The sequence below is a fragment of the Gigantopelta aegis genome, chromosome 4 (assembly GCF_016097555.1).
Source record: "Gigantopelta aegis isolate Gae_Host chromosome 4, Gae_host_genome, whole genome shotgun sequence".
Taxonomy (NCBI): Eukaryota; Metazoa; Mollusca; class Gastropoda; order Neomphalida; family Peltospiridae; genus Gigantopelta; species Gigantopelta aegis.
Window position 1 is genome coordinate 87,702,680 of NC_054702.1, and position 27,255 is coordinate 87,729,934.

General features: G+C 36.2%; 1 protein-coding gene across 5 annotated transcripts in view; it reads left to right on the forward strand.

The window, feature by feature from the left end:
• The window catches only part of LOC121371325 (interferon-induced protein 44-like), a 219,557-nt gene extending 193,367 nt beyond the window's left edge, over positions 1-26,190 (forward strand). Inside the window, exons 2-8 of one of the 5 annotated variants that reach the window (XR_005957789.1) lie at positions 14,829-15,390; positions 16,412-16,467; positions 17,855-18,043; positions 18,772-18,918; positions 20,436-20,607; positions 24,299-24,632; positions 25,607-26,190. Coding sequence is in view for 4 of the 5 variants with exons in the window: in XM_041497130.1 (XP_041353064.1) it covers positions 14,862-15,390; positions 16,412-16,467; positions 17,855-18,043; positions 18,772-18,918; positions 20,436-20,607; positions 24,299-24,573 (1,368 nt within the window). In the remaining variant the exon portion in view is untranslated. Of the gene's footprint in view, positions 1-6,147; positions 6,249-6,381; positions 6,468-7,768; positions 7,962-14,828; positions 15,391-16,411; positions 16,468-17,854; positions 18,044-18,771; positions 18,919-20,435; positions 20,608-24,298 lie in introns of those variants that run through there. The other 4 variants (XM_041497133.1, XM_041497131.1, XM_041497132.1 and 1 more) reach the window with 4 other exon arrangements.
• The last annotated feature ends 1,065 nt before the right edge of the window (positions 26,191-27,255 follow it).

The window sequence follows — 27,255 nt, forward strand, 5'->3', positions numbered from 1 at the left end:
TTTCGTTTTCTAGTAATTCCTATGTAGCAACCATAATGATACCGTGCATCTGCTGCAAGCAAGTCTAACACGGCTCCGTGGATTCGTCAACGAACTCCAGCTGCTACTCCATCACCCCTTTCATCACATATTTTGAGAAGATTCTCTTTTTTATCCAGTCGTACAAAAAATGTCCACAACTCTTTTCCAGCGATCTCGATGTTGGGGATCTATAGACAAACCCTCCTGATTACAAATTAGACAATGCTGTTGAAAATTAAATCAAACAAGTTCAGACCTCTTTGGTTATGGAGGCTCATTAAGTGCGCTTGAAGTATTTCTTAATGTGAAATGAGAGAGTGTATGTAGAAACACATGTCTTAAGGAATTTAATTTGTATAATTTTCTAGTCGGGTATTTTTTTCAGTTGTATGTGGTTCATCATTCCTAGTGATGTTGCAAGAAATTATTTTGTTGATTCTCTGTTATCTGTCAGTAATTAAATCAGCATTTTGTTTCACATTTAAAGAAGCATTCAGATGATTCCATGATGTATTAATTTCATACTAAAATTGACGTGGTTAATACTGTTTATATTTTGACCTCAGACCACATTAAATGACCGCTGTAAACATTTAGGTGTGATTGTAGTTATTTTAACCTATGTTTACGTCATCTCCATTTTTTATTTTGATTGATTGAAAATATATTTTATTACATAAACAACAAAAGGATTGGGCACAGGTTTGCCTACTTACTAGGCCCTTTTCTATATACATACAATATAATGGCAACAATTACATATTTAATAATAATAATAATAATAATAATAATACAATAGTACTGTATACATATAAAATTTGTATACAAATGTATTTCTATAACAATCAAATTAAAAAAGAGGGTATTATTTAAAACAGGATTTTGAAAGAAACAAGAAAAGAGACAAAGGGCATGTGAAATCAAACCATTTAATCAAAACGATGTGTTTATTTTAATAAATATTTGAACATAAATATATTTTTTTTAATATTAATACACCTTTAAAGTAGTTGGTTTAAAAATTATTGTTTCAGTTGATGATAAATATATAGCGTTATCGTTTCTTTGCTTTAGCTGCCATTCTAGCAGTCATCCTGAAACAAGAAGTTATAAAATATTTCTTTTAGAAAGTGAATGTGAGGACTGAATTCTTTGCACAATAGAACCTTGCATTTCAAGTATAAATTATTCTTTGGGTTAAAATAGAAAGTCAGATCCTGCTATGTTCTTACCCATGGCTTCATCATTTTCATGGTTATCTTCGATTTAAATGATATACAATATTTGACTTAGCAAAAGCTTCTCATAAATAGATCCCTCGGCCCATATAGCTCAGTCACTAACATAAATATATTTGCCTGGTCGATGTAAAATGGGATGCATTGTAATTTCCTTGTTCTGACTGCTGTAGTGGTGGCAATCTTGGAGTTAAATGATGTTGCAACTTAGAATAGTTCAAATGAATCCCTTGATCTTTAAAACACCGTCACAGATATCAACAGTTTTATCAGAAGTGATAAAATACCATACTTATTGCCAGTTTGGCTTTTGGGCAGCTATCTTAGACGCCATTTTGAATATTTTAAAATGCTCAAGGGTGCCGAGTTTGCACCCTTCGAATCCTCAATCATCACCTTCCAAAGATGCAAAAACCGCAAAGAACAGTTGTGGGTACCAAAATGCAAGATTCAGACAAAAATTAGTGTTTGGTAAACAGATTATACATATATGTATGTATGTATGTATGTATTTTTATATTTTGAATATCTCTATTGTATGTATGTCGGGTTTTGACTTAAACATACATATATTCAATGACGCACTGGCACAGGGGATATTAAAATCCTTTATTGCCTTCACAAATTTCCTCACGCCGTCACCGAGACCCGAACCTGTGGCACGCAATCGCCCGCAATTGTTGGGCCGGAACGCTACCAATCAGACCAACTACGTTCCACAAAAATAGAACGATCGTTAGTCGACCATATTCGTACCGGTCCAACAACCACGCGGTTCTAAGGCCCCATGGCTTGGCAATGTTTGACTTACATGCAGATGTGGACAGACCTGGCACTGGCTATATATGTATTTTTATATTTTGAATATCTCTATTGTATGTATGTCGGGTTTTGACTTAAACATACATATATTCAATGACGCACTCGCACAGGGGATATTAAAATCCTTTATTGCCTTCACAAATTTCCTCATGTCGTTACCGAGACCCGAACCTGTGGCACCCAATCGCCCGCAATTGTTGGGCCGGAACGCTACCAATCAGACCAACTACGTTCCACAAATATAAAGCCATCGTTAGTCGACCATAATCGTACCGGTTATCCAGAGTTTATTGAACTTGTAAATAAATATGATGTTTTATGTTTTGTTGAAACTAAAACAGATGACTGTGATCAAATAGAAATATCGGGTTTTCAGTTGATACATATGCAAAATAGAGTACCCATGGCTAATAGACGATCGGGCGGCATTGCACTTTTCGTTAAAAATAACCTTGTACCATATGTAATTTCGGAAAGTGATTTTATATTATGGTTTGAAATGAAAGGTTGCGTTTTAAATGTAGATGATGATATATTGTATGGCGTTGTATATATACCGCCTGAGAACTCTATTTACTCATCACCAGATGCATTTTATCAAATTGAACATGAACTTTTAACTATGTTAGCCGAATACGAAATAATTTGTTTAACTAGTGATTTTAATAGCCGTATTTCAAATGATGATTGTATATTCAATGATAAAGATGGTGAATATACTGAATCACTTTCTGACGCATACAAATTAGAAATACTTAACATTCCTCTTAAGAGAAAAAGTATGGACACGAAAAAGAATAATTATGGAAATTTACTTATAGATTTGTGTAAATTTAATAATTTGTACATTCTTAATGGTCGTGTCGGTGAAGATAAACATTTTGGTAAATTTACTTGTAAAAACTCTAGTGTTGTAGATTACTGTATTGGTACTAGTAGTTTATTAGGTCTGGTTGATGACTTTTGTATACTAGAATTCTCAAAATTATTGTCTGATGTTCATTGCCCACTATCCATTAAGCTAAAGTCTCATCAGACTTTACAAACTGATAATAATAATGATGAGATATATATGTCTGATAAACCACAGAAGTGGGATTGCAGCAAAATAGACGATTTTTGTGGCAATATTAATATTGATACAGTGCATGAAACTTTATGATCAGTTATGTAATACTAGTACTGAGTTTAATACTACTACTGTTACATTTATCGATGGATTATTTGATAAACTCAGTAAATTATTGTTAACGGCTGCAAAAAATACATTTGGTGCTACAAAATCCAAACAGAAAAAATCAGGTAAACATACTAAATGTAAACCATGGTTCACAAGAGATTGTAAATCAGCTAGACAGAATTATCACAAAGCTAAACGATTATATAAGAAATATGGTTCTGTTATTTTTAAAAATGAAGTAACAAAAACAGAATGTAAATATAAGAAAGTACTAGACAAAAGCTTACGGTCTTACAGAATTAGCATGAAGAATAAATTAAAAAGATTAAGATCATCTAATCCAAAAGACTATTGGAAAATATTAAATTCTAATAAAAATACCAATGAGAACAAGAACAGTATTGATATCAATACATTGTTTGATTATTTTAAGAAACTGAATTCTAATGACGGTGTCAACGAAGAATGTAGACTTGATAATATTATGCCAAATATGGATTATACAAATAATGAACTTAACAGGCCTATCACAGGTGAAGAAATAAAATGTTGCATAATGAAAATGAAAAACAACAAATCATCTGGGAATGACCTGATCATCAATGAATACATCATTTCAACATGTGATATTTTATTACCATTTTATGTTACATTGTTTAACATTATATTTGATACTGGAATAATTCCTACTGCTTGGCTGGAAGGAAATATAATCGCTATATATAAGCAAAAGGGTGATCAGCTTGATCCGAGAAATTACCGACCTATTACATTGTTAAGTTGTTTCGGAAAAGATTTCGTGATGACGGTATTACCATTCTTTTGGATTCAGACCACATTGGAATGTTTGAAAACCACTTACAAGGGCTACATCCACCCAACATCAAATGGATACTAAACTCACAATAACGAAAGACAAAATCATCACTGATGTATATTCAAACAGCTGTCATTCGTATCTACCCCCCCCCCCCAACACACACACACACACACACACACACACAAGCTGTCATTCACCTGCGGTATTCAAAGGCCTTATAGCGGGAGTAGGTACACGTCTGCGCATGCTATGCAGTGAGACGCAAACTTTAGAGAAAAGGATTGAAGAATATGCCAAGTATTTTGTATTGGCCGGTTGGGATTATTCCAAGGCTGTTACAGAATTAAAGAGAGGTGCTAACACAAACAGAAAAGAGCTGCTTACAAAACCAAGAACAAAGAAAAAGAAAAAAATATCATGGATTACTACATACGATCCGAGAGTTCCATCCATATATATATATATATATATATATATATATATATATAGATAGATAGATAGATAGATAGATAGATAGATAGATAGATATAGATATATAGATATAGATAGATAGATAGATAGATAGATAGATAGATAGATAGATATAGATATAGATATAGATAGATAGATAGATAGATAGATATAGATATATAGATATAGATAGATAGATATAGATATAGATAGATATAGATAGATAGATAGATAGATAGATAGATAGATATATATGGGATGTAAGTGTCAATAATGACGTGTTGTACCACTGGATTAGTCGGTGGGCGGACATACCCTACCTCACCCCAACCCAATCAAACCTCATTTTCTCACCACCATTTATATTTGCCTGTCGCCTCATAACGCGACTTAAGAGTGCCTGCCCCCTCCTCCTCCACCACCACCACCACGTCATGCCTACATTATAAAATCCCAGTTACAATTAAATAGTAATAACATGGCAGAGGCGGATCTAGGGGGAGGCAGAGCCCTCTGCCCCCCTAAATTTTGCGATAGTTATAATTTTATTATATATTAAATTTCTTCTTTTTTGTACGATCCCCCTCCAAACCTCCACCAAAGTTCCCTTGGCATTCCACTTAATCTCACTGCGCCCCCCCCCCCCCCCGCCAAATGGATTTTTTTGGATCCGCCACTGCATGGGAACAGTGTAGTGGAAAGAAAGAAAGAAAGGTTTTATTTAACAATGCACTCAACACATTTTATTTACGGTTATATGGCGTCAGACAGATTTTGCTACTCTTTCCGATTAGCAGCAAGGGATCTTTTATTTGCGCTTCCCACAAGCAGGATAGCACAAACAATGGCTTTCGTTGAACCAGTTATGGATCACTGGTCGGTGCAAGTGGTTTACACCTACCCATTGAGCCTTGCGGAGCACTCTCAGGGTTTGGAGTCGGTATCTTGATTAAAAATCCCATGCCTCGACTGGGATCCGAACCCAGTACCTACCAGCCTGTAGACCGACGGCCTAACCATGACGCCACCGAGGCCAGTACAGTGTAGTGGAGGTAGCAGAGGCGTGCTCCCTCTTTTTCGCCGACTTCAAATAAATAAATAAAAGCTTGTTTAAACACCTCTCACCCTGTTCAGCGCCCCCTCCCCCCTCACCACCACCACAACCACCACCATCACCATGAACCCCTGGATATGCACCTGGGAACTGTTGTAAGCATAAAACAACATAGACCGAATTATCCATACAATTCAGGCCCGTACGCAGGGTGGTGCGAGGGGTGCGTACGCATCACCACCCCCCCCCCCCACCCCCATAGTCTGCGTAGGTCCGTCAGTGGCTGTGTAAAAAATATATTTGACATATTTTGAGGCAAAGAAACATTTCAAATTTACTTCCCAGAATGCAGGAAAATGCATCTCTTGCATTCTAGATTTAAAACAATTTCGGGGGCATACCCCCGGACCCCCCTTGCAACTCCGGCCTTTTGGGCCGTCGATTACGCAACCACCCACACCCCACCCCCATATAAATTTCTGCCTACGGGCCTGCAATTTATCATAGACTATTTTAAAACGACAAACATATATATATATTTGAAAATATTATCATGTCTGCTTATAGAACTTATTATAAATTTGTAAGAAACACTGGTGAATATTTGCTGTATTAGCCACTCTCGAGGAAACCCCACAAGAATGTGCCCACCCCTGCATTATGGTGAGGAACAGTACATGCAGCATGAGTAATGTTACTAAGAAATCACATGGTCAATTTCTGGAAAAATGTTTAGCTTTGCTTTACGTGTCCAAAGGAAGTAATATTAATGTTACTGAGAAATCACGTTGTAAATTTCGGGGAATTTTCTAGTTTTGCTATACGTTTCCAGAGTTTAATACATATTTTATTAAGCAGTAACATCAGGTGATACTTTCAGATGTAAGTTGTTGTTGCTGCTGTTGTTGTGTTGTATTGTACGTAATTGTTATCACAACTGACTTGTATTTTCGCCTGTCTATTTTAGTATTTAGTATAATCACAGTAATGTGGGACGTGTGGTAGGTCAACGCGGAAGTATCTAACGGCAACTTAACGGAGTTGCAAAACAGAATGAGTCATGGGTGTGATCAGCCTGTTCTCGGGGGAAAAACTTTCCTTTCGGGAAGTCTTCTACGTTGCGACTAAAATGTTAGCGTGGCGACCGATTGAATTTATTATCGTCGCCATCTGGCGACTGACTCCAAAAACCGTAACGTCTGAGTATTAAATTATTTGCCATGTTCGTTCAGAGTCCTAACAGTGAAAACCAATGAAATTTGTTGGCATCATTGTGCAGTCGGAACACTTCGTTATTTACGAAGTTGTCCGATTGATCACTGTGAATTCCGTATTAATTTTCGGTACCGTTCGGAACTCATCGCGAAAACAATCCAGATACTTGCCAAAACAGTCCAGATATTTCGATTGGTGTATTATTTTAATGCACACAACCATTTGGAATATCTCAATTGATATGGATTTCCGGATCATGTATGTAATCGGCCACTAAAGAAGTTCCGAATACTGTATTGTACCGATTCACTATGGTACATTAGTGGTGGTTGCATTCGATTGAAGAACACGAGTACAAAATCAAGTAAAGGTTGCTCACTCACTGTTCAAACTATACACATTGTAATCAAACGTGAAAAATGGAGATTGAGTATTAAACAATACATTATAAATGAGCATTTCAACAATTACGTAACGCTCTTTGGTGCAAAATGCGATGCGTTACAAACATTATGGGGGAGGGGTTGTTTGTCAAGATTAACTTACCGGCAATGTCTTTAAAACAATGTGATTTTTTTTAAAAGCATACACTAAATACCGGCAGCCATACATGGCTATATTTTCTATTACATGTAGATGATTTTTTTAAATAAATTATTTATTTAAAATAAATTCAAAAGAAAAAAATGCAAACCGAATGATGTTGGTTAAAATGCATAACTGTGACAAGGGCGTTACATAATTTTAGAAGGGATGGTGTTCTTAATGTTACAAAATGTTATGTGGAGCAGGGTAAAAAAAACAAAACCTGCCAAAGTTTCCACTATGTAATTATTGAACGGACACAAGTGTTGCGTTTGATCTACTAACCCATTACGCATGTTACTACACTCGTTCAAATCGAATGCAGCCTCAGTTAGAGGCGTTTTTGTTTTTCTTGCTGTGTAGATGTATGTTGTTTTCGCCCAGCATGTAGATGCATGGCAAACACTTTCAAAGCGGAAATTTTTTAAAATATTACAATTCTTTAGGAAAACGAAAATCTAAAATTTTAAAAGCTAATCAAGAAGATGAGACGGGTGAAACAAGTACTGAAAAGTCAAATGAAAGCCAATCCGAGAAATCTGCAGCTGAAACTAAAACAGAGCCAGCCAAAAAAACGTAGAAAATTTAATGAAACTTGGCTTTCAGTTTCCGTGGCTTCAGCATGACGATAATACTGACACAATGCGCTATACCTATTGTAGAAAAATTAGAAAGCATGTTGCTGGCACAAATCAAATAAGGTTTTTTGTATACCCACCACCCACAAAATAATATTTTATTTAAACTGTAGGATACGTAGGGGGGTAAATAGCAGTCATATGAGGCATAAAATAGCAGTCATATGAGGCATACAATTATAATTACAGTCCCTCCCCACCTCCCTCATGCGATCAGTTCTGAAATGGTCCTCATTTCAAATTCATTTAGTGAAAACTAAACAATTTCATTGTTTCAAACTATTTATTTAATCCAGCAGCATAAGTCATGTATAATGTTTAGATGGTTACAACAAATGCATAAATGATACAAAAAGAGTAGTGTGGCAAGTAACATTTTAAGCTTGACGAGTAAATATTTTTTGTCCACTAGCCAAAGAAGAGTAAGTTATAAAACCGAGCGTAGAACACTGCAAAGTTTGACACTGTCACTAATCCTAACTCTAACTCTATTTATTATAAGTATTTATAATGTTCTTTATACGTGACAGTGCCAAAGGAAAGTCCTACCATGTTTCAAGCATAAGAGGTATTCGATGAAATAAAATTGCATACGTTTTACAACAAAACACAGTCACATTTCAGGGCCGTAGCTAGGATTTATTTTTCATTTTTTATAGTTTTTTGGGGGGATGGGGAGCAACTATTTAGTTAATAGTCTAAAACTCCATAAACAGTTAAGAGGAGAATTTTCTTTAAGTTCCTATATTGCTTTCCGGATTTTCTTCTGGGGGAGGCAATTCCCCCTTGCCTCCACCCCACCCCCACCCCCACCCCCACCCCCCACCTCCCCACCCCGCTAGAGGGGGTCCAGAGCGAAGTTCACACAGTCAGTAGCGAGTGTGTCCACCTTGAGCATTGATACAGGCCTGACACCGTCGTCTCATTGAGGTCACTAAACGCTGGAGAAAGGGGTGGTATGGGCTGTGAGGGTTGCTGGCTGGAACCTGTTTCGCGGATGCGTGGTTCGGATCCATGTGTCTTGGCTAGGGGTTGTCACAGGTGGTCGGCCGCTACGGCGACGGTCCCTGACCTGGTTGTTTTGTTGATATCGTTGCCATAAGTGCCATATGGTGTTTTTGTGGACGTTGAATTGACATGCGACGTCACGCTGCGAGGTCCCAGATTCAAGCATCCCTATGATTCACTATCTGTCATTTTCACTGAGGCCTGGCATGACGAAATTGCATCAACTGACTTCTGGACTTCTGAATGCTGCACAGAGTGGCAATGGTTTGCAACTGAATGTCTGGCCTTTTATGGTGAACACTGGACAGCATTTCTCCCGAAAATTCCATGTTTCTTGCACAAAGCATGCAATCGCTGCAACAACTGCTTGGTTGCATTTCTTTAAGCTGTTTCATGCACATTTTCTCTGGTTTACATCCATAAATCCATTTACAAATTGATTACTCCAAACAATCCATGTCACAATAACTTTTGCCTTTGAGTATATTTATTTGGACAAGTGAACATATTGTCGGACAAGTCGATTTCTAGATGTATTTGCACACACACAGACACACACACACACACAGACACACACACCACACAGAGACACGCACACACATGGCTCCATGATGTAGGGTGGGGGTCAGACCCCAAGATATCCACTACATCCGTTGCTGCGCCTGTCTTGTTTTGTAACCCGAAGACCACTCCTAAAATTATGAAGGCTAATGCTTGTTAACACATGCACACTCGCACAGACATGCACAAACACACACACACACACACACAGAGAGATAAACACAGACGCACACACAGACACACACACACACACACACAGTGTGTCTGTGCGTGTGGTTGTATGTGTGTGTGCGCGCTGTGTGTGTGTGCATCACACACACAGATACACACCACACACACTGTTTTTCTTTTCTTTTTTGTCAGGGTAACTTAATTTGACCCATTTTATAATACTAGTACCTCTCAAGACCGGACATTGATCCATATTCTTACCTTTGTTTGACACTCACTAGTCATTGTATTCTTTGTGCTGGGATGGCGTTGAACATTGTTTCCATATTCTTACCTTGAACATTGACACTCACTAGTCATTGTATTCTTTGTGCTGGGGTGGCGTTGAACATTGATCCATATTCTTACCTTTGTTTGACACTCACTAGTCATTGTATTCTTTGTGCTGGGATGGCGTTGAACATTGATCCATATTCTTACCTTTGTTTGACACTCACTAGTCATTGTATTCTTTGTGCTGGGATGGCGTTGAACATTGATCCATATTCTTACCTTTGTTTGACACTCACTAGTCATTGTATTCTTTGTGCTGGGATGGCGTTGAACATTGATCCATATTCTTACCTTTGTTTGACACTCACTAGTCATTGTATTCTTTGTGCTGGGATGGCGTTGAACATTGATCCATATTCTTACCTTTGTTTGACACTCACTAGTCATTGTATTCTTTGTGCTGGGATGGCGTTGAACATTGATCCATATTCTTACCTTGTGTTTGACACTCACTAGTCATTGTATTCTTTGTGCTGGGATGGCGTTGAACATTGATCCATATTCTTACCTTTGTTTGACACTCACTAGTCATTGTATTCTTTGTGCTGGGATGGCGTTGAACATTGATCCATATTCTTACCTTTGTTTGACACTCACTAGTCATTGTATTCTTTGTGCTGGGATGGCGTTGAACATTGATCCATATTCTTACCTTTGTTTGACACTCACTAGTCATTGTATTCTTTGTGCTGGGATGGCGTTGAACATTGATCCATATTCTTACCTTTGTTTGACACTCACTAGTCATTGTATTCTTTGTGCTGGGATGGCGTTGAACATTGATCCATATTCTTCTTACCTGGGATGGCGTTGAACATTTGACACTCACTAGTCATTGTATTCTTTGTGCTGGGATGGCGTTGAACATTGATCCATATTCTTACCTTTGTTTGACACTCACTAGTCATTGTATTCTTTGTGCTGGGATGGCGTTGAACATTGATCCATATTCTTACCTTTGTTTGACACTCACTAGTCATTGTATTCTTTGTGCTGGGATGGCGTTGAACATTGATCCATATTCTTACCTTTGTTTGACACTCACTAGTCATTGTATTCTTTGTGCTGGGATGGCGTTGAACATTGATCCATATTCTTACCTTTGTTTGACACTCACTAGTCATTGTATTCTTTGTGCTGGGATGGCGTTGAACATTGATCCATATTCTTACCTTTGTTTGACACTCACTAGTCATTGTATTCTTTGTGCTGGGATGGCGTTGAACATTGATCCATATTCTTACCTTTGACTCTCACTAGTCATTGTATTCTTTGTGCTGGGATGGCGTTGAACATTGATCCATATTCTTACCTTTGTTTGACACTCACTAGTCATTGTATTCTTTGTGCTGGGATGGCGTTGAACATTGATCCATATTCTTACCTTTGTTTGACACTCACTAGTCATTGTATTCTTTGTGCTGGGATGGCGTTGAACATTGATCCATATTCTTACCTTGTTTGACACTCACTAGTCATTTATTCTTTGTGCTGGGTGGCGTTGAACATTGATCCATATTCTTACCTTTGTTTGACACTCATTGTATTCTTTGTGCTGGGGTGGCGTTGAACATTGATCCATATTCTTACCTTTGTTTGACACTCACTAGTCATTGTATTCTTTGTGCTGGGATGGCGTTGAACATTGATCCATATTCTTACCTTTGTTTGACACTCACTAGTCATTGTATTCTTTGTGCTGGGATGGCGTTGAACATTGATCCATATTCTTACCTTTGTTTGACACTCACTAGTCATTGTATTCTTTGTGCTGGGATGGCGTTGAACATTGATCCATATTCTTACCTTTGTTTGACACTCACTAGTCATTGTATTCTTTGTGCTGGGATGGCGTTGAACATTGATCCATATTCTTACCTCTGTTTGACACTCACTAGTCATTGTATTCTTTGTGCTGGGATGGCGTTGAACATTGATCCATATTCTTACCTTTGTTTGACACTCACTAGTCATTGTATTCTTTGTGCTGGGATGGCGTTGAACATTGATCCATATTCTTACCTCTGTTTGACACTCACTAGTCATTGTATTCTTTGTGCTGGCGTTGAACATTGATCCATATTCTTACCTTTGTTTGACACTCACTAGTCATTGTATTCTTTGTGCTGGGATGGCGTTGAACATTGATCCATATTCTTACCTCTGTTTGACACTCACTAGTCATTGTATTCTTTGTGCTGGGATGGCGTTGAACATTGATCCATATTCTTACCTCTGTTTGACACTCACTAGTCATTGTATTCTTTGTGCTGGGATGGCGTTGAACATTGATCCATATTCTTACCTTTGTTTGACACTCACTAGTCATTGTATTCTTTGTGCTGGGATGGCGTTGAACATTGATCCATATTCTTACCTTTGTTTGACACTCACTAGTCATTGTATTCTTTGTGCTGGGATGGCGTTGAACATTGATCCATATTCTTACCTTTGTTTGACACTCACTAGTCATTGTATTCTTTGTGCTGGGATGGCGTTGAACATTGATCCATATTCTTACCTTTGTTTGACACTCACTAGTCATTGTATTCTTTGTGCTGGGATGGCGTTGAACATTGATCCATATTCTTACCTTTGTTTGACACTCACTAGTCATTGTATTCTTTGTGCTGGGATGGCGTTGAACATTGATCCCTATTCATTTATTCTTTGTGCTGGGATGGCGTTGAACATTTGACACTCACTAGTCATTGTATTCTTTGTGCTGGGATGGCGTTGAACATTGATCCATATTCTTACCTTTGTTTGACACTCACTAGTCATTGTATTCTTTGTGCTGGGGTGGCGTTGAACATTGATCCATATTCTTACCTTTGTTTGACACTCACTAGTCATTGTATTCTTTGTGCTTATTCTGCATCCCAGGATAGACTAATCAAATTATTTACAGTAGTTTCATTATTGGTCGTCTCAAGTTCTTAGATGACTTGGGTACATCTCACATGATGATGTAATTTTGTGTGTTTAACTTTACTTTGGTAATTGTTTTAAAATCATTTTAGAACATACACTTGGAGTTAATGTGACAGTACTGTATAAAATGGTTGTTAAAATACACATTAGAGAGAATACTCTACATGTTAATTTGTCGAAATTATTCAGTTAAAAATTAGCAGTCGCCAGTGGTGATCTTTATTGGCTAAGGGCGACTATGAATTTTACAAAGATAGTCCATCGGGCGACCATTGATTTTGCTAAGACCTTCTAAAAAATAAAGCTCAAAACATATTGCAGACACTGCATATATATCTTTTAATCTTTTAGTCGTCAACTTATTAGAATGGACTGCACCCATAGGAACCGGGGTGCTGTGTCCCCAATTTGCCCTAATCTATATAAATAATGACAAAAGAAATCTGTTTTCTGCCCCTCTCCACATATCATTCCTACAAGCCTATGTCATTAGCTTTATTATTCTGAGACAAAAGCAACATTTGCCAAGTCTATCTTGTACTTTTAGGTGGCACTAACATGAGCGCATGTGCGCATATATAGAAATAACATTGAAATAACATTAACGTCTGCAAAGGGTCAAATACAACATGGTTATCCCCTAAATTAAATTTTCCATTACTCCAGGGATTATTTCTAAGGTTAATTTATTTTTGATGTCAGTGTTTTAAGTTTAAGTGATTTGGAAGAAAGAAGACCAAATCAGGTCTAAAGTTTTGACATCGCCCCAATATTACTGTAATAAACATTTAAGTGACGAACTTGAACACCACTTGAACACCGCTATAATACAGTACGCTTGTGTGCATGCATGGTATCTTTTGGTATGGGGTTTTTTTCATGTTTATTTTAGTAGTAGCATTTACTATGTCGAACTTAATGTCACACACACACACACACACTTTTAAAGTAAATAATCATTTTGAGGCTGCACAGTGTGCACATGGTTATTATTCAACAAAGAACATTCAGTTTTGAGTTTGATTGTGAAGTTGAATTTTAACGCGATAATTTAAGGGTTAGTTGAATTTGAGAGACCAGTAAGATTTTTCCTCAACTAGCCCTGCTGGAGACCATGATTTTCATGTTAATTTTCAACCCTGATAATTTTATGCTAAGCATGGACAATCAAAGCATAGGTATTTACCTTATTTATTATGATACCATGACTAGTAGGTACATAGGCATCAGAAGTTGGGGTTGGGACCATGGTGTCACTAGTCTCTCCAACTCTCAGGGCACACTATTTCATTCTGTTATTGTGTTGGTTATGCAACTTCAAATTTAAGCTAACTGCCAATCAGTTGCCTGGTGAACACTTGCTCAATGCAAGTTTGGGGTAACTGATTAGGCAATTCACTGCTGATGTTGATATGCTTGATAAACCAACCACTTAGTTACCTCGATTTTGAAATATCTAACTAGAACTCTGAAGATCATGTATTGGCCCCTTCCTCCCAGTTTAAAAGCAAATTAAAATATACGTCTTGTGATGCCTGTGAGATAGTGTAGAAAATATTCTTTTTCATAATGGTGGCAATGTAAAGACATCTTCAAATATACAACAAAGAAAAAATCAATGTAAAGACATCTTCAAATATACAATAAAGAAAAAATCAATGTAAAGACATTTTCAAATATACAATAAAGAAAAAATCAACAGCTCATAAAACAAAAATCTGTAAAATTTACTTCATTTAATTTTGCATCAATTCAACATTAATACAATGGATATATTTTTCTTTTCTTTTCTTTGTAGTTATCAGTAGCCTACTCCAGGACACATTAAAGGATGGTTGAGATTCTGAAACCAGCAGATAAAAAACAGCTTTCGAAATGGATAGGTGGTGGATCAAGCAAACAGTTTGAGCTGTTGTTTAAAGCCACAAGGGATGGGTGTGCCGCCAACGTCTTCCATGCAAAGTGTGACAATAAAGGCCCTACTGTCACGGTTTTCTACAACACTGTTGACTGTATCTTCGGGGGTTATACCAGCATGAACTGGTTGTCTGTTACAACCTACAACTATGACGAAAAAGCTTTCTTATTTCGGCTACAGTTAAAGGGTGCTCCAGAGTACAAAAAATACCCAGTGAAAGTCTTTAACAATGCTAGCTATTCGAATGCCACTTATGGCCCAACATTTGGTGCAGGTCATGATATATATTCCTTCAATGGTACACTGGCAAAAACAGGAAACTATTATGCCAGCAATGGTGGAGTAACTCTGGGACAAACATACAACATGCTTGGAGACACAGCTGCTACATTTCATGCAGAGAATATACAATATACAGACATCGAAGTTTATAAAGTTATTGGTATATATACTATACTATACTATACTATACTATACTATACTATGCTATACTATATGTCATATATGTCATATATGCTGTTTTCAATCTGATTTTAATAAAATTAAAACTTGGTTCATTTTTACACTAATCATACTGTAAATAACTCACAGTACTCCCTCAGTTATAAATTTCTGTTAGCTTATCGTGGATTCTGTTATAATTTCAAGTTAAATCCTAAACCAAATGATACATTACAAAATAGCAATCCTTAAAGAATGTTGGAACCTATGCTTTAGAAAACAGTTTCACTTACCAATACAGTATGACAGGGCTCCAACTTAAGAATTTGTCCCACAGCAATTTTCAAAAGAATTGCCATGGGTGAAATGTCCCGCCAACAGCAATTTTGAGCCTGCCTATGACATTTGCAGCAAATAAACATGCCTGAAAGGTTATTTTTGTGTATGTAGACATTTGAAATGTGCAAATGTTAAATACTGGCAGATAATGTACACCAGGTGAATACAATTTGCCCTTGTTCAGAGCTTTATCGACGGCATAAAAGTGCTGTCGGTGATGCTCTCTACCTACGACAATTTATATCTCAATGACAGCAATTGCAGTAGGTGCTTTCATTAAGTTCGAACCCTGGTATGAGTAGCATATGTTCTGAAACAAATAGCAAAATTAAGTCATTATGGACAACGAAATTGTAAAACAAGAACATGTATTTAATATATAATTTTAGTCATTAAAAATACTGTAGTAGTCCGAAACCTTTTAGTGACAGCAAACAGAAGAGTCTCTTTAATGTCATTACAGAAAAACATGAGCCAAATTTACAAACCCTGTTTTTCTTAAACAAAGCAAACACACTGTTTAATGTATGTACTGAAGTTGCATCCATGACAGACCGAAACAGGCTTTGTAAATTCACTTGTATGTGGATGAGTCGTGGTTCCAGTAATAATAGCATGTATTTAATATCCATTGATGTCACGTTCAAAATGAACCACTGATTGACAAATGATCTTGATTTCAGATGGAGGTTTGTGTCTGGAGAAGCCTTGGCGTCCAATTCCTGGTCTCAATATGAAGGTGAATTTTGGTGTTTTAAAAGTTTAATTTAATACACTTTACTGACAATTTAGATTTGTGTGTGTGTGTGTGTGTGTGTGTGTGTTTGTTTTGAACACTGGGAAAACACTTAAAACCAGATCCTCTGTAAACCAGAATTCCCTCAAAACCGGATGTTTTTCCTGGTCCCTTTTTAAAACTGGGTATGGAAAATAACCTCTATAAACTGGATACTCCTTAAAACTGTGTTTGTTAAAGGGGTTTCTCTGTATGTACTTCTTGAATTCAATCTCAAAATTAGGCTCCTAATTAGACATTTTTGGATATCATAAATTTATTACCCAGTTTGTTATCAGTAAGTGCAGACATGATTGTTTTCCGTTATAAAACAGATTTCCGCTTTTTAAATATTCCGTTACTGATTTTATAATTTTTAACGAATGGTAATTCGGAGCACCGCCTTTATTTATGGTGCCATGAAAACGAAATTTGCCAGGATATACAGAAAATAGCCAAATATTACAATCTGAACTCCTTGACTGTCCTGTATTGTGATTGGCCTACGGTTTCCAATAGACTAATGATTCGCTGCATAACAAGTTGGCAAACAGTTTGCCTTTTGAAAAAATGGTGCCCTGTGTTATTGAACGCATCGCACATACTGGAAAGCCATCTCTCAGTCTGCATTAACATTCCTATGTTTGAGTAAAATCAGTTGGGGTTTTTTGGTAGGGTGCACAATCATGTGTGGTAAGTGGAAGGTAGATGTTAAAAACAACAAGAAGCCTAGTACTCGACAAAACATGTCTTGGCTCCATACAAGGTTATACATTTTTTAAAACTCTATACTCAACATTTTACAAGCACGGACCCTATGACTGATAATTCCTGTGACCAGTGATATGTGGTATCTGGATTGGTATGCCACAATATTATAGTTATGAATGACAACAAAGCACACACACAATACGTATTATGTATGCCTATGTTATATACAATATGTGTAAGTTATGACACATTGTATTAGATATAAAATGGTGTTCACATTGTTATTCATTTCCTGTGTGTCCATACACATTCACCAGGGTCGTGCCTAGACATTTATGAATGGTGGACATAACCAATAATTTTTGTTTTTAAAAAGTGTAAAATTCATGACAGTTCTGCTAACATGGTATTATCATAATCAGCAGCAACAGTGCTGGGTAGAATGTTAGTATTCCAGTCAGAACTCATCAGCAGAATCTTAATCCACAGTCTCGTAACCAATAGATTATCCTAGTCATGTGTATAACATTCACAAAACTCAGAATTGTATTGTTCCCTTGCACATTCTTCATACAACGCACATTGACAGGGTATTGAAAAAACTAAGTAATTGTTTTCTTGCATTTTCTTTTCTCCCAAGACTCTGATGTCCGAAGTAGAGAAGTATTCCCCTGTGGATGCTGTGAGCATCGACTACGTGAACATCCTGCTGATAGGAGCTGTAGGAGCCGGCAAGTCGAGTTACTTCAACACCATCAACTCCATATTCCGTGGTCATGTGACGAGTCAGGCTTGCAGTGGCAGCGCAGAGCACAGTCTCACTACCGTGGTAAATAATCTGTTTTGTGATCTCATTTTATTGGTGATATACACCTTTCACAGCAATGAAAGTTTAAAGTTGGTTTTGTTTAACGACACCACTAGAGCACATGGATTTAATCATCGGCTATCAGATGGCAAACATTTGGTAATTCTGACATATAGTCTTAGAAAGGAAAGCTGCTACATTTTTTTATTTGTAGCAAGGAATCTTTTATCTGCACTATCCAACAGATGGGATAGAACATACCATGGCCTTTGATATACCGGTGCCAGTCATGGTGCACTGGACACACTGACAGGGAACAATCCAGGACTGACCCGTCATCAAGCGAGCGATTTACCATTGGACTACATCCTGCTCTTCCCCTTTTCACAACAATCACTTCAGATTTATTTTGTTTTATACAAAATTCAAGTAGTTTACCTCTTCATGCAGAGCACCTCCAGATAAAGACTATTTTACAGATCCCTTGGATGTTCTACGGGGCACTTTTTGATGGCTAAAGCAGTTTCCACTTTGCATTCTTCTTAACCGCAAGCAGTAGATGTACTTTTCTCAAAAGGTTGCCTAGTCCCTGAGTGTCCTTTGCAGACAGGTGTATCTGTATTTGGTGTAATAATCAGTGTGTAATACATTTGTCACCAAAAATTCATGATCAGTTTTCCAATGATTGAATCTATGTACAGTGTTTTCACTTGTTTGTTTTATATGTCTAAACATCTTCTAATTTCAAGTATCGAGTGTACAAGATTCGCTCTCAGGAAACTGGTTTTCCACTCAAGTTTCGACTGTGTGACACGCGAGGTCTGGAGGAGGCGCAGGGAATGGATTCAGCAGATCTGTTGGCCATACTTGACGGTCACCTTCCGGACCGCTACCAGGTTAGTGTCTTGTCAGTAGTAGTCTGTTTGATTTCAACTGTAATTTGTGTTCATAAGAAATGTGGTTAGTATATGCTGCTTGGGCAGTGAAATCAGGAAAAATATTAACTGTTTAGTTTGAGAGGAAACCTTCCAGGTGCTGTAAATGATGGGTTTTTAGAGATCAGTTATATACCAATATCCATAATAGAGTGAGGGTGACAATGCATATATTTCACAAACAGGACAGTACCTACCATGCTATTTTATAAACTAGTCATACAGTACTGGGACAATGGGAAGTTACTAAACATCCAGTAAAAACTAGTATTTTTGGTGTAAGATCGAAATAAACGAGTTAATGAACATGTTTTATTACCCATATGGGCTCAAATATACGGGGTAATATTTTTTCGATCTCTGCACAGTGTGCAGATTGCTTCTACAGTCACTGATTGGCTGGCTTTAAAAAGACAAGATTTGATTGGCAATTACATACTGCCGGGACCACTTTTTGTTCATTCATGATTCCATTCATCGGTCAAACTATTACTACGAACTTCAAATATTTTTGTACGATACGAACATTTACGGAATTAAAAATCAAAATATATGTACAAATGTTTAAAAAAAAAATTATTTTATTATTTTGACTGGGTTTTTTTGGAACTATTCTTTGGTGGATACTGTTGGGTGTGCACCGGTAACGGCACGTATGAATATATTGTTATGGCTGGTAGAGCTTGTTAGTTGTTACAGCAGCGACAACGTAAATATACTTTTAAAATCGTTAAAGATTGACAATGGATAATAAAGAGAATAACCAACTCACTACGAGGAATTACGGATTATCTGTCCCTCGTGAATTAATGCTGTAAAACATTAATTCACTCGGGACAGATAATCCATAATTCCTCGTAGCTCGTTAGTTATTCTCTAAATACCACACAGAGATATATATTTTAAAGTGCTTTCTTCATTTTTATAATTTCACGCTCCATCCAGTGCACCACGACTGGTACATCAAAGGCTGTCGTATGTGCTATCCTGTCTAGGATGGTGCAGATAAAAGATTCCTTACTGCTAATCGAAAAGAGTAGCCTATGAAGTTGCAACAGAAGGTTTCTTCTCTAATTATCTGTGTGGTCCTTAACCATATATCAGACGTCATAAAACATTTCCTTCCTTCATTATTATACTTCATTAAGAAATGACAGTCATGACTCTTAAAGGAGCATTCCTGACTTTATAGACATTTAAACAGGTCCCCTGCTAACAAGGCTTTTAATGAATAAAACTGGATATTAATTATATTTTTTTACTTAGAATATTAATGTTTGTACACTTGTGTTTTTGGAATTCCTAATGTTTATAACAGCTTAAACAGGATTTGGTTTTACATGTACAAACTTATTCAAGGCAAAATCCAGTTTGAGCTGCTAATTTGAATTTTTAATTTTTAATTTTTGGGCCTTGTTGCACTTTCCAAATTATTCTACAGATTTTATTTTCAAATTGGTATTTTATTCTTTTAACAGTTCAATCCATCAATGCCAGTCAGCCCAGAAGTAACAGGCTACAAGAAAAATCCAACTTTACAGGATAAAATCCATGTCATTGCATTTGTCATGGATGGATGCTCAGTGGATGTTTTTCCAGAAAAGATTCTTACAAACATTAAGGCTACACAACAAAAGGCAAATCAGAGAGGTACGTCAATACTGAATGTTTGGCTCAAAACGTAATAGTAGTTTAATTAATAACTTTTGTGTTATAAATAGATTAAGCTTCATTGCACATCCTCCATGAGTTCTTGTTTCTTTACCATTCTTTGGTCATCCTCTATAAATTCTTTGAATGTTTAGTGTGTAAGTTGTTAGGTCTCTTTAGCTCCCCTTAAATTTTCCTTCATCAAATTCCATCCTAATTACAAGTACATTTTCACCACTCTACCAGGTACTCTATGCTGCAGCTGTCTTTATTAGAGATCATAAAGCGGCAGTATCCGAATATTTTTATTATTTAACCATATAGAACAGAAAATCCAATTACGTTTGGTGCATATACAGACTTTGCCTTTTAAGGTGCGCGGGTGCGATTGCACTCGTACAGCATACGTAATTTCAATCTGGTGAGTGAAAAATAACGCACGTTACACTTAACAGCGCACGTAAAAACATTTGTATATTGATTGCCACTATTTACCTTATGTAGCTGATAGAAAGATCTGTTTAATAATACCAGAAAACAAATGTTACGAGAAAGGTAGCGTCCGTGCAAGATTTTAATATATGACTGGTACTTATCTTTGCTATACAAATCGGAAAACACAGTTTTAATAGACATCTTCTGAGATGTACCAATCCAATCAAAACCTCTTTGTCTATTTATTATTAATTAGAAACAGTCCACTTTTGTACGGTAATAGATCACAACGTCTGGTAAGGATAATTCATTTATACTGTTCATATAGTTGAGACAAAAAGAGAAAATGGATTGAATTAATTAGTGGCCTATGTAGCCTACACAGATGAACTTGTTATGGAAAGTTGGTAAAATTGTCTCTATTAGTTCATAACTGTTAGCCTACAAAGCTTACGTGAGGTCCCGAAAATGGCAATCATGTAATTTTATACTTTCTTTATAAAAAAAAAAAAGAGAAGAAAACTTACATTTAGACGGAATAATAAAAAGAAGGAAAAGAAATGGTCATAGATATGTAGGAATAAGCCTAGGTTTTTTTTTTACATCTATTATTTTTCTTTTTTATCTTTAAAAAAAAAAATCAAATAAAACTTCATTTAAATATTTGTATTCCACCAGAGGTTAATGCATGTGCATATGTTATTTATATATGTACACACTATAGTAACAGTAATCAATGATCATAGCCAACTATTTAATTTTTGTTTCGTTTGTTAGAAAGTCACAGACCATGTGACTGGAACATGATTTGATGCGCAGTAGTCTGTGGAATATTGACCAATCAGAGTTATCTGGGTCAGATTATTTTTACTATTGGAATTCTGCACGCACACGCTGGTTTACTTGACAACTTATTACACATTGATGACGATGTCTAAAATTATGGGGTTTTTTATTATCTTTGTTATGACATCCCACGTTTGGAATGAAATCCTTTGTAATGACAGATTTTGTCAGAGTTTGTATAGTTTTTTTATCAACAATATTGGGGCTGTTCTAGATCAATGACATAACGCTGTCAGAGCCGTTCTTAACTTGTAGCGGTAGGTCAAATGACGTGTTGCAAAATGTTGAGGGAGGGAGACTGGTTGCATAATTGTTGAATTAAAAATGCCACGTGAATGTTCCAACCAACACTATCAATTGAAGTAATTGTAGGCCTACGTTTCAAGAGTTATTTAAAAACAAATGTTTTAATAATATGAGTCGGTAGTGCACACCTGAGATGATTGGGTCGTAGTTCATAAACCACCTCCTCGGAACCAGTGGGTTTTTCCTATGCCAACTATCCTAATCATATTCATTGTACATAATAATGAAATTCAAGACAAGTTGATTCCTATATATGTTTAGCTGCACGTTCATCAAACCATCTAAGACTGAAAATGTATATTATATAATTGTGTGCATCAAATTATCTAAATAGTACATATTGTAATTAAATAATCCAATTGTCTGCATCACTGTATACATGTCATAATTATATTTCTGTAGTCCTACTCCTGAAACTTTTTAATAAATTAGAAGTCGGACTACACTAATGAATCAAACAACATAAAATGAGAAGAAAATTCTATTGGTTTATTGGTTAATTTTTGCAACATATGTCTCTGCATTTACATGTACCAGTTACTTCATAAATTAATAATGCTTGGTTTTCACTCGCCTCAGTATTTTGATGAGTGCAATTTTTCATTCGCCTAGGCATTTTGAGGTGTGCGACTTTTCACTCGCCTTTGTTTTTCAAACCGGCCTCGGTGGCGTCGTGGTAGGCCATCGGTCTACAGGCTGGTAGGTACTGGGTTCGGATCCCAGTCGAGGCATGGGATTTTTAATCCAGATACCGACTCCAAACCCTGAGTGAGTGCTCCGCAAGGCTCAATGGGTAGGTGTAAACCACTTGCACCGACCAGTGATCCATAACTGGTTCAACAAAGGCCATGGTTTGTGCTATCCTCCCTGTGGGAAGCGCAAATAAAAGATCCCTTGCTGCTAATCGGAAGAGTAGCCCATGTAATGGCGACAGCGGGTTTCCTCTCAAAATCTGTGTTGTCCTTAACCATATGTCTGACGCCATATAACCATAAATAAAATGTGTTGAGTGCATCGTTAAATAAAACATTTCTTTCTTTCTTTTTCAAAAGGCAAGGACTGCATATATGACGCCGCACTCTGCATTGGTTTCACTACGCTGGCTTATTCAGGTCAAAAACAAAGCTAGTATTTCGAAAGTGGGACACTTTTGACGGGCTCCTACCGATCTCAGTTTTCATTGGCTTATCACAAGTGTGGAATTCCCCCCATAAAATACATTTCAAAAAAAAATTATCCTTGGGCAAGTAAGGGTTTCGACCTCCAATACCCTCCCCCTGCACATGCACCCGATTCCTCTCTAAGATTATATGTCAAAATTACCAAATGTTACACATCCAACAGCAGATGTAAGGATAGGATATGTTTTATTTAACGACGCACTCAACACATTTTATTTACGGTTGTATAGCGTCGGATGATTATTAAATCAATATGCTCTAACTTTGATGTCATTAAACAACCCCCCACACACCCAAACAACCCCCCCCCACACCCACCCCACCCACCCACTCCGTAACTTTACCCTTTCCAAACGAAAGAATATTTATTTGAATTTGTCTGTTTTCACACATAAAATTAAGAAGTGAAAACATTCATTGTCTACTTTAGTATATTTTATAAAAAAATATTTGAAAGTTCTACTAACACTTTATAAAATATTAATTCTGAAATAGGAAGGTACAATTGTCGATAATACGTTGTCAAGATCAAACCGGTTTTAACGAAAGACCCTACAATTTGAAATCGGCAAACGCACGTGTTAACTGAAACTGACAAAAGGCTGTCATTTGTGCTTTGCCGAGCTATGGCGGCACAGGCGACTAATCAAGCGTATACTTTTGACGATCTCCATTCATAGCGAACACACACGAGTTTTTTAGAAGTGCATTTCAGCTTGTATTTCATATTTGTACATGATGTTATAATATGGTAACCAGAGATTGTAACTTTAAATATGTAAAAGTCAGCCCGGATTGTAATTAAAATTTTACGACCAGTTTTGGACTACATAAGCCTTGAAGTGGTTGTTATTACTGGTATATTTTAAAAACAAACATCTTCAAATAACTATCATCAAGATGATTTTTCTGTTTTACAACAGGTATCCCCCAAGTGGTTCTGCTCACCAAAGTGGACCGTGTGTGTCAGGAAGTGGAACAGGACCTGTCACAGGTCTTCTACAGCCAGGCAGTCCAGGATCTTGTTGATGAGGTGTCACAGCTCGTGGGATTACCACGGGCTCACATCCTGCCAGTCAAGAATTACGAGAGAGAGATGGAGTTGGACCAGGATGTCAACATACCGGCATTGCTGAGTGTCAGACAGATGCTGAGATTCGCAGACGACTATCTCTACAACTTTGTTGATGAAAGTTAAACATGACATTTTAAATCTTGTTGAGGTGCTGGAACCCATGGCTTCTGTGTTGTGCACATGTAATCAATTACATTTATATACAGGCAGTTTTAAGCCTTCTGGTGGATAATAGTCATTGCTTTTTAATTTTTTTAGACATCCATACAACTTTATCATATGATGCATATTACATAAATGTATTTCTTATTTTATATTGATACAGATTTTTGTAATACTGCATACATTGTGTAAACTTGTGCATATTTTGTAAGCTATGTAAACATATTTTTTATAAAAAAAATTGTTTTTTAGACAAATACATTTGCCTGGGGTTTTTTTGTGCACAATCAAAATGTGATTTATAGAATCTTAACAAATTATTGGTTTTCCTTAAGTTAACAATGTATTAATGGTTTGGGTTTCATCTCACCTCATCTCATGTAGCAATGTTTCCCACACTGAGTGAAATGTTTAGTGGTGTAGCTTACAGCCAGAACTTTATAAAACAAAAAGTTTCAGTGTTTTATAAAAACATATGTTAAAGGAAGGGCACATTAAGGCACTTGGCCTGGTATGCATAGTCAACGATATATATAATGCACATTATTGTGGGATATTTTTCGTTATTTTTTTTAGACAAATATAGTTGCCTGTTTTTTTGTGCACAATCAAATTGTGATTTATAGAATCTTAACAAATTATTGGTTTTCCATAATTTAACAATGTGTTAATGTAGCAAAGTTTTCCACACTGAGTGAAATGTTTAGTGGTATAGCTTACAGCCAAAACCATCCAAAATAAAAAGTTTCAGTGTTTTATAAAAACATATATGTTGTTCATGAGAACCAGTGTTAACAGACAACATTTTTGGAAAACAAATATAACAATTCTGATAACTTGTAATCAAGTTATAAGTTGAGCGAATTAATGGTTATAATGGTACAACTGTTTGATTAAAAAATTATAAGATGCATTCTGAGTTTTAAAAAATATATAAATAACATCCAGAAATACACTTATGTTAAAACATATAAGGACCATATATTTTTGGCAGGTATCTGGGAAGAGCATTTTGCCAGCAGACACCATGACAATCCTGTGACTTCAATAACTAGATAGCAGTACAGCTGAGGACAGACAAAAATAGTTTTCTTAAATTAAGGTATTTTTTCAAATTACATTCTTTGAAAATCATAGAAATAAGGTATACAAAATTTGCCGTATTTATTAGTGGATTAAGTTCAATGTTGCTTTCTTTGCTCATTTTAGCCTCATTTTACTAACATTTCTATGAATGCGACAGAAATTTGTTTACTTTTGGCTGGGTTTCCATTGAAGTTCACTTTTCACATGTCATGATTCACTTTTCACCATTCACGCGTGAACAGAATATCAATTTTTTCTTGCAGTGTAAACAATATGAACAACAGAGACTGATTCTATGTAATTCCTTCCAGCTTTTTCAACCAATAGATTTACAGTTACTGTTATATGGTAGAAGCACATTAAACGATGCCAATAATAAAGAAATATTTACTTATGTTCAAATATATATAAAAAAAAACCTCATCGTTTTGATTAATAAAGTATTATTTAAATTACCAAAAGGATTATTTGTAAATGTGATAGCAAATTTAACTGCACGTGATGTACTATTTGTGTAATCTTTTGTATCATATTTGTTTTTCTTTCCTTTACATTCTTTTGTATATAATACATTTCGTTACACTGGTTATCCTTAAATGTATACATGTAGTTTATATTTACAGCTATGTAATATAGGTCGCCAAGTATATTGTATGAATACAAAAGAGGGCCTCGTAAGTTGTCAAACTTGTGCCCAATTCTTTTGTTCTTTGTACAATAAAATATGTTTGCAAAAAAAACAGAATAACGAACTAGTCATTTTAAAGTGCATGCCGCATTGGCATTCATGTGACACTTTACACCTTCATGTCATGGGTCACGTGTGAATAAAGAAACGAACATGCTAGTTTTTTGTGAACAGTGAAGTACAGTTACACTAGATTTGTAAGTATGCCTGTTTAAATCATTTTATCCTTGTTGTTTGTCAAAAATAGCTTTGTGAAATGAACCTACATATTAATGCAAAAACTATTACATTATGTTAAAAATGTAAATACTGTAGTTTCTTCTTGCATGGATTTTGGGTACATTTTACAAACATCTTTGATTTATGTTTGGTTGCTAACTGGGTGGAAATGATACGATACGATTAGATTAGATGGTATGGTATGGACATTATGGTAGAATCCATGACCATCCACAGAAACGAATGTTACAAATTAACTCAATCTATGTGAACTTGGTGGAAACCATCATGAAAGTGAATTGTGAAATGTTAATCAGGATACGTGAAAAGTGAATTTCTATGGAGACCCAACGTTCCACACGTAAAGGTCAGTGTTGTCAGAAATCTCCAAATGTATGTACCGTTACGTGACAACCACCGAAAACAGGTCTCTTACCAAAACAGATCAACAGATGATATATCATATCCAATGGTAAATGGATATGTTATACTGTAAATCCTGAAAATCTGTAAATTATGGAGAGTGATGATGGCCAGACTAAAATGCAACATGAAATTAATGCAAGTGGCCTCCCTTTGAAATATTACTTTCCAAAACAACTAACGATTGTGTATTTTTCAGTTAAATTCGAGTTACAGACGTCTTCAAT